Source organism: Eleutherodactylus coqui, chromosome 2, assembly GCF_035609145.1.
Source record: "Eleutherodactylus coqui strain aEleCoq1 chromosome 2, aEleCoq1.hap1, whole genome shotgun sequence".
NCBI lineage: Eukaryota > Metazoa > Chordata > Amphibia > Anura > Eleutherodactylidae > Eleutherodactylus > Eleutherodactylus coqui.
The window spans coordinates 85,105,437-85,121,838 of NC_089838.1; the positions used below are offsets into that span (position 1 = coordinate 85,105,437).

The 16,402-nt window shown below is 45.9% G+C and overlaps 1 protein-coding gene across 2 annotated transcripts in view; it reads right to left on the reverse strand.

Annotated features, from left to right (window-relative positions):
* Positions 1–1,248: 1,248 nt before the first annotated feature.
* Positions 1,249–16,402, reverse strand: part of RGS14 (regulator of G protein signaling 14) — a 65,404-nt gene continuing 50,250 nt past the window's right edge. For both annotated transcript variants that reach the window (XM_066591171.1, XM_066591170.1), the window contains exons 13-15: positions 15,193–15,245; positions 4,623–4,791; positions 1,249–2,871 (exon numbers count right to left, since the gene is read on the reverse strand). In XM_066591171.1, the coding sequence (XP_066447268.1) occupies positions 2,492–2,871; positions 4,623–4,791; positions 15,193–15,245 (602 nt within the window). In that variant the 3' untranslated portion in view covers positions 1,249–2,491. The remainder of the gene's footprint in view (positions 2,872–4,622; positions 4,792–15,192; positions 15,246–16,402) is intronic.

A 16,402-nucleotide genomic window follows, 5' to 3' on the forward strand; every position in this document is an offset into this window, starting at 1 on the left:
GCTGTCTACAAATATCTGAAGGGCTGTCACAGCGCAGAGGGATCAGCCCTATTCTCATTTGCACAAGGAAAGACTAGAAGCAATGGAATGAAACTGAAAGGGAGGAGACACAGATTAGATATTAGATAGAAAGGGTGATGAATGAGTGGAACAGGTTACCACGGGAGGTGGCGAGTTCTCCCTCAATGGAAGTGTTCAAACAAAGGCTGGACAAATATCTGTCTGGGATGATTTACTGATCCTGCACTGAGCAGGGGTTTGGCCCCGATGACCCTGGAGGTCCCTTCCAACTCTACCATTCTATGATTCTATGATCTATGATTCTATGACATCAGTATCTGTAGGATTAACAACAGTAGGACAAGGACTAGCATGATTGCTTTCATCATATATGTAAGCCATGACGGCATTGTGAATAGAATCAGAGATCTGTATTTGAAAATATAAAGATCACTGGGAATGTATCATTTTTCTTTTGTTTTTATTTTCTGATTGCATTTTTTCTTCTTGATTTTCTTTACAGGATTATGGGGGCTGCCATGTTGCTTTAATGTTTTCCCTGAGCGATTAATAACAGCTGCAAAGATTTTCTTCATAGCAGTCACATAAACTTAGAAGTGAAAAGGAAGTGGAAAGAATTAATTACCTAGCAGGCTCGGTCCAGGTCCCTCCCGCTGCTCTCCAGAGGTTCGGCACGGTTCCTGCAGGCCTCAGACGTTCATACAACATCACTTCCTGGTTACAGGATTCATAAATCCCACCTCCAGGAAGCGATGGCTGCAATTGGTTCTTCAACCTCTGCTCAGTCAATCAATGCAGTGCTGGGTGAACCAATGTGATGGCTGTGATTGGCCGCAACACAGCCAATTCATAAGTCCCACCTCTACAAGGCGATGGCGGTTGATTGGTTTATCCAGCGCTGCATTGATTGGCTGAGCAGCAGTGGAAGAACCAATCACAGCCATCAGATTGGTTCATCTAGCGCTGCATTAATCGGCCGAGGACAATATAAGCAGCGTTAGCCTACTATATCCACAGCACCACCTGAGAAGAGCTCTCCACAATATAAGAAGCGTTAGCCTACTATGTCCACTGCACTACTGGAGAAGAGCTCTTCACTGTATAAGACCACTAGTAAAAACTAATGGACTAGACTAGTGACCACTGTAAAAACTGCAATTTTTTCATAAAAAATTGAGAAAAAAGAAACACAACCACGAATATTTAAAACATATGTTTAACATAAAAATATGATTTAATCAGTAGGTCATTTTTTGATGATTCTCCACAAGCTTTATATTTTAGAAATATTGTAAATCACAAAGTGTGCACAGAAACAAAAGGTGCAGGTCCTCTTTAGGGTTCAGATGCCACACATGTTCTCCTGCAAAAATCCATGCAAAATTCTGCTGTTATATGCTGATCTTGTTACTGTGTAGCCAATTTTGACACACATTTCAACCTTTGCAATGCAAATCTGCAACAAATATGCAAATGAATGGGTAGGTATGTGGCAGATTTAGATATCCCAAGTACACCTTCAAATACGCAGTGGAAGAATCTGCTACAATAGAAAGGGGGTTTGAAAACCTCATTCACACGTATTGGACCCATCTGCGGTATATTTATCTCGCTCTACAATAAAGTAATAATTGCCAACATTCAACTGCCAGATTTTGCAATACTCTAATTCTTATGCTGCCTATAGTCTGTCAGTTGACTTTAGGTACAAGTTGCTCCAAAGCAGCCAGTCTGCTAACAGCAGTGCAGGGCAAACACAAGCCATATGAAGTTCCCCACAACCCTGTGTGCTATTATATGACTGTTTCTACTGGTCCAGTCCCAATAGTAACATTATATGAGGAAATTTCTATTGGATTTGAAGTTGCTCCAAAGTTGCAGTTTTGTTTAAGATGACTAGCACACACCGGCCTTGGTGAGATAAGAATCAATAAAGTTGTGTCCTATGCCTGAAAACTAATGTGTGTTCTAGCTGCAGTAATCTATAGTGAATGGAAATAGACAAAGTGGTCACAAAGCCAGAAATAAATATCATCATATCAATTACAGCATTGGCACGAGGCTCTTCATAATCATGATTTGACATTAGCCATGAGGAATTAAGCAATGCCAAGAGTAGCTGCCATTATACAACAAAATAATACAGCATAACCCATTTGCTTTAATGGACGGCTGTTCAGACCTGCTGTTTAATTGTTGGCTTGGTATTGTTCATAGGAAACATATTTTGGTGGAGTGATGAGACAAGCCCAGAAGCTTAACTTGTCGATCTTGGGCTCCAATCCTAAATCTGTAATGACTCCCACCATGTGCCTTTTAATAGTGCCATTTTTTATGAGTTAGCTTTAGGGTCTTCAGGCACCAGGGCTTAGGTGCAACTTTGATCTCTTATAGCTGCACCCTTAGAGAAGTCATGCACAGCCGATGTCCAACGTGGGTTATTATAATAAATAGAAGACCTTGTTAATGATTAAAGTGCAGTGCTCTTCTCCGAGCTTACATTGTCAGAGATCATTGTCACACCTGTGCCATGGCTATCAATGGAAAGGCAAGTGGAGGCACTGGTATTCTCTATGTGAGAAGATGGGCAGCTTGCTGCGTCTTGTGATGGCATTGTGCCATCTGTTGAAATGTCTTTTTCATTGCAGTTCTTACTACATGACATAACTGGACACGGTGGAAGAGTCTCCATCACTGTGCCGGAGTCCTGGCAGGTTGTCTGGCAATAATCGCATGTCTCATCCGTGGGGAGTTTCAGAAACTCCGGTAGTACAAGGTCTTCCTTACAGAGCAGTCCACGCTGGTCATCTGCCCCGATATTCTGGACTCTGTTCAGCATTTCTACCAATCCTACGAATGGAGAATAATTCAGTAGTTTTTTTTTTTGTTGTTTAAGTAATAAATATACGAACTTTAGTAATATATATAAATATAGCAAAAATATTAGTAATAAAGCGGGTGATCGTAGGAAAATGCCAAAAGTCAGTCAATATTGGTTAAATATGTATATGTTTTTCATGAGGAGTCGGGGATAAGCAGCTGCCGGACAGCTTTGGCAGTGACGGCTTGTCCCCTGTGGGAACAAAGGATCGAGCACACTGAAATCCAACATACCCAATGCCTCTTTCCATTAACATCTGGGATAGTATTCTGTTCCCACTGGTGGGTTGACTTGCATCTTATGTGTACTTTAGGATCATAAGTAATGGGAGGAGGCCATATATGTCAAATGCCATCTATAGATTCGACTCCCTCATAATCAATATACAATGCTGTTTATTTATTGGTCAAGAATCTCAAAATCTAAGGACTCGTTCACATCAGCCTTAAGGTCCTATTTGTCACCTTCTTCGCTAATTTTCGTTAAAAATCGGGATGAACTAGTACTGCATGCAACATTAATTTGTCCTATCAAATTCAGGAAAATGCTTGATAGCCGCCCTTAAACCAAATGGATCCCATTGTAGTACATGGGGTCTTTTTGGTGCTGTTCAGTTCCATGATATGATCATTCTGTTCCGACAGGGGTTGCCATTTTCCTGTCCGAACAGAAGCCCCTAGTGTTTATGTGACCAAGCTCTAACCTATCAGTCAATTTCATGACCCCAGAACATTATATAATTGGTAAAAGATCTTAGACTATAAACTGTAGGGGCAGAGTTCTCGCTATATCCTGTGATGTTTGACACTTCTTATATATAGATAATTGTATGTGCATTTGTATTATACTTTTACCTCTGGTAACATGAAGCTGGCAGTTTATTCATACATTTCTAGGAGTAATATTAGTGAAACAGCACAACAGAGTTATTAAAAAGATGTATCATTGTTGCATTGTAGAGTATTTACTAAGACCAACATGTAAGGAAAGACAAGTTGTCTTAAAGTAACTGCATATGTTAAATATGCTGAGAAGACAGGAATATAGCGTAGATATAGATATTTTTAAGATGCACGGCTAAAAATCTATTTTAAGGGCCCTTTACATGCAAAGATGATTTTTAAAATGAATGAAAGATTGAAAGATTTAGCAATCTATTTGCATAAAGTGTTAATGGCCATTACTAGCCATTAACACTTTATCATCCTTATTTGCATGTAAAATTACCTCCGGGAGCTGTTTGCAGAGCCCAGCATGTGTTTTAACACACATCCAGCTGTGTAAACAGCTGCCAGCACATTCCTTTGTTTTCCTTGCAGCTACTGACAGATTGCATTGTTCTCCTCATGGCGAGTGTTAACATGCCACAGGGAGAACTTAGTGCAGTCTATTGAAAGATAAGCAAAATACATTTAAATGGAATATATTGGCTCAGTCGTTCAGCGGCTGAATGATGGATTTTAAGTTTAGCTAAAATCCATTGTTTAAACGAAAAGTGCAGGATGCCCACGTTCACATGTAACAATTAACACTCATTTTTGGCTGTTTGGACGAATCTTGAGCGATAATAACCGTTGTGTGTAAAAGGGCCTTTACTCTTGGAACATGGAACATTTTGGTCTATTATAAAGGACCTCCACATCCTATTGACTATAGTCTATCTTGTACTACAAAACAATTGACTTATCTGCAAAGCAGTACATAGTAAGTATGTTCATACCTTCAATGTCATGGTTATGCTTATAAAGCGGCTCTTTGTCTGGTCTTATTCCACTCCGTCTGTGAGCTAGTGATGTCTGATGATGATTATGAGCCTCTTTCTGTGTCCGCTGATGAAGGTCTACCCTTGGCACACGCATTTCACCAGGTTTCTCCTTTACGGGTTCTTTCTGTATGACGAAATCACTGTCATTAGATCCCATGGGTACACTGTTGGGGTGCAACAGGCCGGTGGTGGCAGCTTCATAGTCTGGGGAGAATTTTTCTGGCATGGCCTAGAACCTACAACTGTCTAGTTCTGTTATTTTTTCCTATTTTCCATCTAGGGAGAGACTTGGCCCTTAGCTAAGAGATGCAGAGCCGTCCATACAAAAATCCTTGAATGGTAAACACTACAGGGACCAGTTAGCTGAACATCTGCATCCAAATCTTCAGGAAGTCTTCTCCAACCACAGTGACAAAGATCCATGTCATCATGCTTGGATCACTAGAGAGTAGTTGGAGCAACAGGACAATGAATTCTCCACAAACTCACCAACTGTAGCCCCATTGAACATGTTTTGGATATGCTGGACAGGACTGTGAGATCTACCCACTTATCCACAAAATGTGCAGCAACTGAAGGAGCTGCTGTGGGCATGGGTTGAAATAAATATGGAGGATATTTGCAACCTAGTGGAATCTTTTCCCTGCTATCTGGAAGCCGTGATCACCCAATGGTGGACCAATGTGCTATTGAGTAGCCGTTTCTAATGCAGTGATCATCTATTGTCTACACAATGCTCAGTAGACCCCAACCACTTCACGATGAATCAATGATATCAATAAACATGGTAGTACTAACAGAAGGCCATATAGACAGACCTAATCTTAAAGTCTCTATATAATACAGCAGGCAAGGAATTTACGTAACGATTAATGCTCTGGTACTCCCTACACACAATCTACACCTCCTCTTTTTGAAATTTATGAAACACTATATAAATTTCATATTGAGTTTATGATCCTATTGAGAGCTTGTGTATATTTAGGATGTTATATATATCCTAATAACAGTTAAGTTTTAATAATCAATTTTCTATATATCTTGTTCTTTCTCTGTGACATCTTATGATAATTAGTAGAGATGAGCGAGCACCAAAATGCTCGGGTGCTCGTTACACGGGACGAAATTTTCGCGATGCTCGAGGGTTCGTTTCGAGTAACGAACCCCATTGAAGTCAATGGGCGACTCGAGCATTTTTGTATATCGCCGATGCTCGCAAAGGTTTTCGTTTGTGAAAATCTGGGCAATTCAAGAAAGTGATGGGAACGACACAGCAACGGATAGGGCAGGCGAGGGGCTACATGTTGGGCTGCATCTCAAGTTCACAGGTCCCACTATTAAGCCACAATAGCGGCAAGAGTGGGCCCCCCGCCTCCCAACAACTTTTACTTTTGAAAAGCCCCCATTAGCAAGGCATACCTTAGCTAAGCACCACACTACCTCCAACAAAGCACAATCACTGCCTGCATGACACTCCGCTGCCACTTCTCCTGGGTTACATGCTGCCCAACCCCCCCCGCACGACGCAGTGTCTACAGCGCACTCCAAAGTGTCCCTGCGCAGCCTTCAGCTGCACTCATGCCACATGCTGGCCTCATAGCCACACCACCCTCATGTCTATTTATAAGTGCCTCTGCCATGAGGAGGAACCGCAGGCACACACTGCAGAGGGTTGGCACGGCTAGGCAGCGACCCTCTTTAAAAGGGGCGGGGCGATAGCCCACAATGCTGTACAGAAGCAATGAGAAATATAATCCTGTGCCACCGCCATCAGGAGCTGCACACGTGGGCATAGCAATGGGGAACCTATATGCCACACACTATTCATTCTGTCAAGGTGTCTGCATGCCCCAGTCAGACCGCGGTTTTTTATAAATAGTCAGGTACAACTCAGCAATGGGAATTCCGTGTGCACCCACAGCATGGGTGGCTCCCTGGAAACCACCGGCTGTACATAAATGTATCCCATTGCAGTGCCCATCACAGCTGAGGTAACGTCCGATTAAATGTAGGTGGGCTTCGGCCCACACTGCATGCCCCAACCTGACCGGGGTTTTTAATTCATAGACACAGGCAGGTACAACTCCCTATTGTGAAGTCCCTGTGGACCGACAGCATGGGTGGCTCCCTGGAACCCACCGACGGTACATAAATATATCCGATTGCATTGCCCATTACAGCTGAGGTAATGTCATGTTTAATGTAGTTGGGCTTCGGCCCACACTGCATGCCCCAGTCAGACTGGGGTTCTTTAGAAGTGGACACATGCAGTTACAACTCCGTGTGGACTGACAGCATGGGTGGCTCCCTGGAACCCACCGACGGTACATAAATATATCCGATTGCATTGCCCATCACAGCTAAGGTAATGTCAGGTTTAATGCAGGTGGGCTTCGGCCCACACTGCATGCCCCAGTCAGACTGGGGTTCTTTAGAAGTGGTCACATGCAGTTACAACTCCGTGTGGACCGACAGCATGGGTGGCTCCCTGGAACCCACCGGCTGTACATAAATGTATCCCATTGCAGTGCCCATCACAGCTGATGTAACGTCAGCTTTAATGCAGGTGGGCAAAAAATTAATTGGATTACACTGTAGGCGAGGGCCCCAAAAAATTGGTGTACCAACAATACTAATGTACATCAGAAAAATTGCCCATGCCCAACCAAGAGGGCAGGTGAAACCCATTAATCGCTTTGGTTAATGTGGCTTAATTTGTAACTAGGCCTGGAGGCAGCCCAGTTAAAATAAAAATTGGTTCAGGTGCAAGTTTCAACGCTTTAATGAGCATTGAAACGTATAAAAATTGTTTACAAAAGTAATATGACTGAGCCTTGTGGGCCTAAGAAAAATTTCCCGTTCGGCGTGATTACGTCAGGTTTCAGGAGGAGGAGCAGGAGGAGGAGGATGAATATTATACACAGATTGATGAAGCTAAAAGGTCCACGTTTTTGATGGTGATAGAGAACAATGCTTCCATCCGCGGGTGCAGCCTACGTATTGCTTAGGTATCGCTGCTGTCCGCTGGTGGAGAAGAGAAGTCTGGGGAAATCCAGGCTTTGTTCATCTTGATGAGTGTAAGCCTGGCGGCACTGTCGGTTGACAGGCGGGTACGCTTATCCGTGATGATTCCCCCAGCCGCACTAAACACCCTCTCTGACAAGACGCTAGCCGCAGGACAAGCAAGCACCTCCAGGGCATACAGCACGAGTTCAGGCCACGTGTCCAGCTTCGACACCCAGTAGTTGTAGGGGGCAGAGGCGTCACGGAGGATGGTCGTGCGATCGGCTACGTACTCCCTCACCATCTTCTTACAGTGCTCCCGCTGACTCAGCCTTGACTGGGGAGCGGTGACACAGTCTTGCTGGGGAGCCAGAAAGCTGGCAAAGGCCTTAGAGAGTGTTCCCCTGCCTGTGCTGTACATGCTGCTCGATCTCCGCGCCTCCCCTGCTACCTGGCCCTCGGAACTGCGCCTTCGGCCACTAGCGCTGTCGGATGGGAATTTTACCATCAGTTTGTCCGCCAGGGTCCTGTGGTATAGCATCACTCTCGAACCCCTTTCCTCTTCGGGTATGAGAGTGGAAAGGTTCTCCTTATACCGTGGGTCGAGCAGTGTGTACACCCAGTAATCCGTAGTGGCCAGAATGCGTGTAACGCGAGGGTCACGAGAAAGGCATCCTAACATGAAGTCAGCCATGTGTGCCAGGGTACCTGTACGCAACACATGGCTGTCCTCACTAGGAAGATCACTTTCAGGATCCTCCTCCTCCTCCTCCTCAGGCCATACACGCTGAAAGGATGACAGGCAAGCAGCATGGGTACCCTCAGCAGTGGGCCAAGCTGTCTCTTCCCCCTCCTCCTCATTCTCCTCCCCCTCCTCCTCCTCCTCCTCAACGCGTTGAGATATAGACAGGAGGGTGCTCTGACTATCCAGCGACATACTGTCTTCCCCCGCCTCTGTTTCCGAGCGCAAAGCGTCTGCCTTTATGCTTTGCAAGAGGCATAGCAGAGGAATGGTGACACTAATGATTGCAGCATCGCCGCTCACCATCTGGGTAGACTCCTCAAAGTTTCCAAGGACCTGGCAGATGTCTGCCAACCAGGCCCACTCTTCTGTAAAGAATTGAGGAGGCTGACTCCCACTGCGCCGTCCATGTTGGAGTTGGTATTCCACTATAGCTCTACGCTGCTCATAGAGCCTGGCCAACATGTGGAGCGTAGAGTTCCACCGTGTGGGCACGTCGCACAGCAGTCGGTGCACTGGCAGATGAAACCGATGTTGCAGGGTGCGCAGGGTGGCAGCATCCGTGTGGGACTTGCGGAAATGTGCGCAGAGCCGGCGCACCTTTCCGAGCAGGTCTGACAAGCGTGGGTAGCTTTTCAGAAAGCGCTGAACCACCAAATTAAAGACGTGGGCCAGGCATGGCACGTGCGTGATGCTGCCGAGCTGCAGAGCCGCCACCAGGTTACGGCCGTTGTCACACACGACCATGCCCGGTTGGAGGCTCAGCGGCGCAAGCCAGCGGTCGGTCTGCTCTGTCAGACCCTGCAGCAGTTCGTGGGCCGTGTGCCTCTTCTCTCCTACGCTGAGTAGTTTCAGCACGGCCTGCTGACGCTTGCCCACCGCTGTGCTGCCACGACGCGCGACACCGACTGCTGGCGACGTGCTGCTGCTGACACATCTTGATTGCGAAACAGAGGTTGCGTAGGAGGAGGAGGAGGGTGGTTTAGTGGAGGAAGCATACACCGCCGCAGATACCACCACCTGGGGCCCGCAATTCTGGGGGTGGGTAGGACATGAGCGGTCCCAGGCTCTGACTCAGTCCCAGCCTCCACTAAATTCACCCAATGTGCCGTCAGGGAGATATAGTGGCCCTGCCCGCCTGTGCTTGTCCACGTGTCCGTTGTTAAGTGGACCTTGCCAGTAACCGCGTTGGTGAGGGCGCGTACAATGTTGCGGGAGACGTGGTCGTGCAGGGCTGGGACGGCACATCGGGAAAAGTAGTGGCGACTGGGAACTGAGTAGCGCGGGGCCGCCGCCGCCATCATACCTTTGAAAGCCTCCGTTTCCACAACCCTATACGGCAGCATCTCCAGGCTGATAAATTTGGCTATGTGCACGTTTAACGCTTGAGCGTGCGGGTGCGTGGCGGCGTACTTGCGCTTGCGCTCCAACACTTGCGCTAGCGACTGCTGGACGGTGCGCTGAGAGACATTGGTGGATGGGGCCGAGCACAGCGGAGGTGAGGGTGTGGGTGCAGGCCAGGAGACGGTAGTGCCTGTGTCCTCAGAGGGGGGTTGGATCTCAGTGGCAGGTTGGGGCACAGGGGGAGAGGCAGCGGTGCATACCGGAGGCGGTGAACGGCCTTCGTCCCACCTTGTGGGGTGCTTGGCCATCATATGTCTGCGCATGCTGGTGGTGGTGAGGCTGGTGGTGGTGGCTTCCCGGCTGATCTTGGCGCGACAAAGGTTGCACACCACTGTTCGTCGGTCGTCTGCACTCTCAGTGAAAAACTGCCAGACCTTTGAGCACCTCGGCCTCTGCAGGGTGGCATGGCGCAAGGGGGCACTTTGGGAAACAGTTGGTGGATTATTCGGTCTGGCCCTGCCACTACCCCTGGCCACCGCACTGCCTCTTCCAACCTGCCCTGCTGCTGCACTTGCCTCCCCCTCTGAAGACCTGTCCTCAGTAGGCGTAGCAAACCAGGTAGGGTCAGTCACCTCATCGTCCTGCTGCTCTTCCTCCGAATCCTCTGTGCGCTCCTCCCTCGGACTTATTCCAATTACTACTACCTGAGTGATAGACAACTGTGTCTCATCGTCATCGTCCTCCTCACCCACAGAAAGCTCTTGAGACAGTTGCCGGAAGTCCCCAGCCTCATCCCCCGGACCCCGGGAACTTTCCAAAGGTTGGGCATCGGTCACAACAAACTCCTCCGGTGGGAGAGGAACCATTGCTGGCCATTCTGGGCAGGGGCCCGGGAACAGTTCCTGGGAGTCTGCCTGCTCCTCAGAATGTGTCATTGTGATGGAGTGAGGAGGCTGGGAGGAAGGAGGAGCAGCAGCCAGAGGATTCAGAGTTGCAGCAGTGGACGGCGCAGAATTCTGGGTGGTCAATAGATTGCTGGATGCACTTTCTGCCATCCACGACAGGACCTGCTCACACTGCTCATTTTCTAATAAAGGTCTACCGCGTGGACCCATTAATTGTGAGATGAATGTGGGGACGCCAGAAACGTGCCTCTCTCCTAATCCCGCAGCAGTCGGCTGCGATACACCTGGATCAGGAGCTCGGCCTGTGCCCACACCCTGACTTGGGCCTCCGCGTCCTCACCCGCATCCACGTTCTCTAGGCCTACCCCTACCCCTCAGCATGCTGTATTACCAGTAGTGCAGAAACAGATCGCTGTAATTAAATGTGCCGCTTATTGGCCTGTGGTTGGAGGCTGACTTCCCTTACAGAACGCACAGCAGATCCAGGAAACAATTTTGCGCAAGGCTGCTGTAACGCTTAGCTGCGTATTAATTAGGACTACTACCCCCAGCAGATAGATACTGTAGGCAGCGTATAATATTATGTATACTGTTTCCCTCTGGCGGGATGACGGCGCTGATGTAACAGAGACAGCAGATCCAGGAAACAATTTTGGGCAAGCCTGCTGTAACGCTTAGCTGCGTATTAATTAGGACTACTACGCCAGCAGATAGATACTGTAGGCAGCGTATAATATTCTGTATACTGTTTCCCTCTGGCGGGATGACGGCGCTGATGTAACAGAGACAGCAGATCCAGGAAACAATTTTGCGCAAGGCTGCTGTAACGCTTAGCTGCATATTAATTAGGACTACTACCCCCAGCAGATAGATACTGTAGGCAGCGTATAATATTATGTATACTGTTTCCCTCTGGCGGGATGACGGCGCTGATGTAATAGAGACAGCAGATCTAGGAAACAATTTTGCGCAAGGCTGCTGTAACGCTTAGCTGCGTATTAATTAGGACTACTACCCCCAGCAGATAGATACTGTAGGCAGCGTATAATATTATGTATACTGCTTCCCTCTGGCGGGATGACGGCACTGATATAACAGAGACAGCAGATCCAGGAAACAATTTTGCGCAAGGCTGCTGTAACGCTTAGCTGCGTATTAATTAGGACTACTACCCCCAGCAGATAGATACTGTAGGCAGCGTATAATATTATGTATACTGTTTCCCTCTGGCGGGATGACGGCGCTGATGTTAAAGAGACAGCAGATCCAGGAAACAATTTTGCGCAAGGCTGCTGTAACGCTTAGCTGCGTATTAATTAGGACTACTACCCCCAGCAGATAGATACTGTAGGCAGCGTATAATATTATGTATACTGTTTCCCTCTGGCGGGATGACGGCGCTGATGTAACAGAGACAGCAGTTCCAGGAAACAATTTTGCGCAAGCCTGCTGTAAAGCTTAGCTGCGTATTAATTAGGACTACTACCCCCAGCAGATAGATACTGTAGGCAGTGTATAATATTATGTATACTGTTTCCCTCTGGTGGGATGACGGCGCTGATGTAGCAGAGGCAGCAAATCCAGGAAACAATTTTGCGCAAGCCTGCTGTAACGCTTAGCTGCCTATTAATTAGGACTACTACCCCCAGCAGATAGATACTGTAGGCAGCGTATAATATTATGTATACTGTTTCCCTCTGGCTGGATGACGGCGCTGATGTAACAGAGACAGCAGATCCAGGAAACAATTTTGCGCAAGGCTGCTGTAACGCTTAGCTGCGTATTAATTAGGACTACTACCCCCAGCAGATAGATACTGTAGGCAGCGTATAATATTATGTATACTGTTTCCCTCTGGCGGGATGACGGCGCTGATGTAACAGAGACAGCAGATCCAGGAAATAATTTTGCGCAAGGCTGCTGTAACGCTTAGCTGCGTATTAATTAGGACTACTACCCCCAGCAGATAGATACTGTAGGCAGCGTATAATATTATGTATACTGTTTCCCTCTGGCGGGATGATGGCGCTGATGTAACAGAGACAGCAGATCCAGGAAATAATTTTGCGCAAGCCTGCTGTAATGCTTAGCTGCATATTAATTAGGACTACTACCCCACAGCAGACACGCAGTAAACTGAAGACGGTCACAGGCAGCCCAAATATAGTATTTTTCCCCAATTTTGTGGAAAAAGCCCACTGCCTATATAGCCTGAATATCTCTTTCCCTGCCTCACCAGTACTGGCCCTATACTCTGTACAATGACTGCAGACTGCGGACGCAATGCTCTGCACGGCCGATATACAAAAAAAAAAAATTGTGCAACACTGCTAAAAGCAGCCTCAACAGTACTGCACACGGTCAGATGTGGCCCTAAGAAGGACCGTTGGGGTTCTTGAAGCCTAAAATCACTCCTAACGCTCTCCCTATAGCAGCTCCGGCACCAGCAGCACTTTCCCTGATCTCTGTCAGAATGCATCTGTGGCGAGCCGCGGGAGGGGACGATTTTTATACTCGGGTGACACCTGATCTCGCCAGCCACTCACTGCAGGGGGGTGGTATAGGGCTTGAACGTCGCAGGGGGAAGTTGTAATGCCTTCCCTGTCTTTCTATTGGCCAGAAAAGCGCGCTAACGTCTCAGAGAGGAAAGTGAAAGTAACTCGAACATCGCGTGGTGCTCGCCTCTAGTAACGAGCATCTCGAACACGCTAATACTCGAACGAGTATCAAGCTCGGACGAGTACGTTCACTCATCTCTAATAATTAGTAGTGTTGAGCGGTTAAGAAAATATTCGGGTCGGGAATACCTAAATAGCTGATTTAGACTACCATTGAAATCGGCTTTAATAACGTATGCGTGTGTTTTTTCTTCTATGAATGTGGCTCAGGTACTAACACTCTCACCTTTCACTGCTAGGCTCCTGGGTTCAAATCCCATCAAGGATAATATTGGCGGGAAAAACTCCATCCAGATGTTGCCCTTGGTCAGATTTGAACCTGCAAAGCTGTAGTGCTAACAACTGAGCCACCACACTTATCCATTCTGCTCTGGAAGAGAACAAGAACAACAACAATAAAGACAACTTAAAAGCCCTCCCTCCAGATATTGCCCTGGGTCAGATCTGAACCTCTAACAACTGAGCCACCACATTTGTCCACTATGGATGAGAAGAACAAACACAAAGAGAACATAAAAAAACATCTAGATATTGCCCTTGATCCACTTTGAACCTACAACTCCAGCACTGCAAGGCAGCAGTAGTAACAATTAGAGGCGTACCTGAAGCTCCTGAGTCCCAATGCAAAATCTGTAACAAGGCCCCCAACTATAATGCTTTATTCATAGTACTGGGTTCCCTATCTGGAGAAGAGAGGCTTTATGGGCCCCCTAAGGCTCCTGGGCCTGGTTGCAACCGCATCCCCTATAGTTACACCACTGGTAACGACTGAGTCAACACACCTGAACGTTTGCCTCCAGAGGAGAAGAAGAACAGGAACAATAAACACAAAGAGCATAACAACTCCATAAAAATGTTGCCATGGACAGATTATTTTGTTCTATTATGTTTATTTTTCCTGTTCTTTTCCTTTGGAGCAAAAAGTACAGGTTTGGTGATTTAGCTGTTAGCACTGCTGCCTTACAGAACTGGAGTTGTAGGTTTAAATCTGACCAAGGGCAACATCTGGAGGATTAAGTTCTCTTTACCTTTATTCTTGTTCTTCTAGTTCAGAGTAAAACAGTCAGGTGTGGTGGCTCAGTTGTTAGCACTGCTACTTTGCAGTGCCTGAGTTGTAGATTCTAAACTAGCCCAAGGCAACATCTGGATGGATCTGGATGGAATTTTTCAAATGCAAATTTATAGGAAGCCCTTTCAGTACCCTCTCTGTATGTGTTTGGAGTGTGGGAGGAAACTGGATTACCTAGAAAGAACCTATACAATCATGAAGACAATATGCAGATGTTACCCTAGTTTGAGGCCAGTGCTACCTTGGACTCGGCATACAGATGGGAACGTTTATTTTATGTACATTTTTTATAGTGCAAAAAGCAATTCTACCATTTTTTAACAGTGCTGACCATTTATTGTAATAGATGGCAAATCTTTATTGTACAGGCCATTACAAGTATCGGATGTCTATTATTTTTTTTACCATTTATTGACCTTAATTTATTTTAAAAAATGTATTGTAATTTTTGGTTTTAAAAATGTTATTTTTATAATTCCATATTCTATTTAAGAATTTTTAGAATTAGGCCATACCTAAAGGCACTAATATCAGTAAGTATGAAGCTGTCAGCACCAGAGATCACGATTCTGGATCTGTACTGAACATGAGACAATAAGCATCAATATCAGTAATGCAATCACCAAGATTTGCATAGATATTATTATGCAGGAAAGGGTTAACATGCATTATTGTGCTGATTTGGCTGCTTAGATATAAATGTGAATACACATTCATTGTTTAGCATCAGTCATAATGTACAAGTGATGCAGACAGGGCTGATGACTCTATTCATGAGGCTTACCTTAGTGTGTGGTTCTGCTATACCCCCTCTAGCGCTTGTGGCGTCTTTCATATCTGCACAAGAACAGAATATTCAATTAGCTTTTTTTTCCACAGCCATGCAGTCCTATATGTTGAGTCATTGACTTAGATATCAATTCCCCAAACCCCGTTATATGGTGGACATGTAAAAATCTATGTATTACACATCAGTGCATCATAATGCATTATTATTCTTCTGAGTCACTAGTAGACTCTTGAATAAATGCTCAGCAGATTTGGTTGGAAAATCAACATTAAGTAAACTCAATCTACCTGAGATACACATATCTATCCTAAGAGAGAAATACTTAGGAAATAGTAGGAGGGCAGACTAGATGGACTATGGGCCATCAATCTTCTATGTTTCTATTTCCACTGAAATGTATAGAAATGGAGGGTGACCTATAGCTTCCACAGTAGCTGACAATGGTGATCCGATTAGTGGTGATCTGGGGTGGTCTGATCAATCCCCACCAAACAGACTTTTATCACCTATCCTATGGATATCTTGGGAATACCCCTTTAATGTTCTATAAACATAGAAGTTGGGCCTCCAGATTCCTGTTCCTATTATGGGCCCTAGAAAAAGGAGTTGCTGTGATCTTGTGTTTGGGCTTTTTGACAACAAACACAGCTACATACCTGTTACTTGTGACCTCACCCTCAAGGCATGTTGACGCTCTCCCTTATTTGAAGAGCTCAAATTCACTCTGTAAATCTACAGCATAAGTTGACATGATCAATTTAGGCTGCATATTGTCTCTGTATACTGTTGGTCTAGGGTTAGAGACATTTTGGGATCTTAACCCTGCCTATTATCTTTGATTTTTAACCTTCTTTAATATTTTGACCCTCAGATAAGGGGCGAAATAGAGAAGAAGGTTTAAAAAAAGTTTTGAAAGAATCAGCTGTACCTTGGTGAGTAGAGTTACTGCCGAGAGAACAAAGGATTCTGGTATCTCATCCCATTTTATTTTTTAAAACTCGTTTAATTGAACAATAAATATACCATACAGTATATGAGTAGAAAACTTAGCATACATCATAGTATATTAGACTACATTAGTGCGTTAGACTACGATGTCAGTAGAATTTGCTAGTTGGCACCCACATTACCAACCAGCCCTAGATACAGCTCTATTCAATAAACCTTGGAGCACATCCTGTGTGGAAGTTGTGCCCGTTGAGCC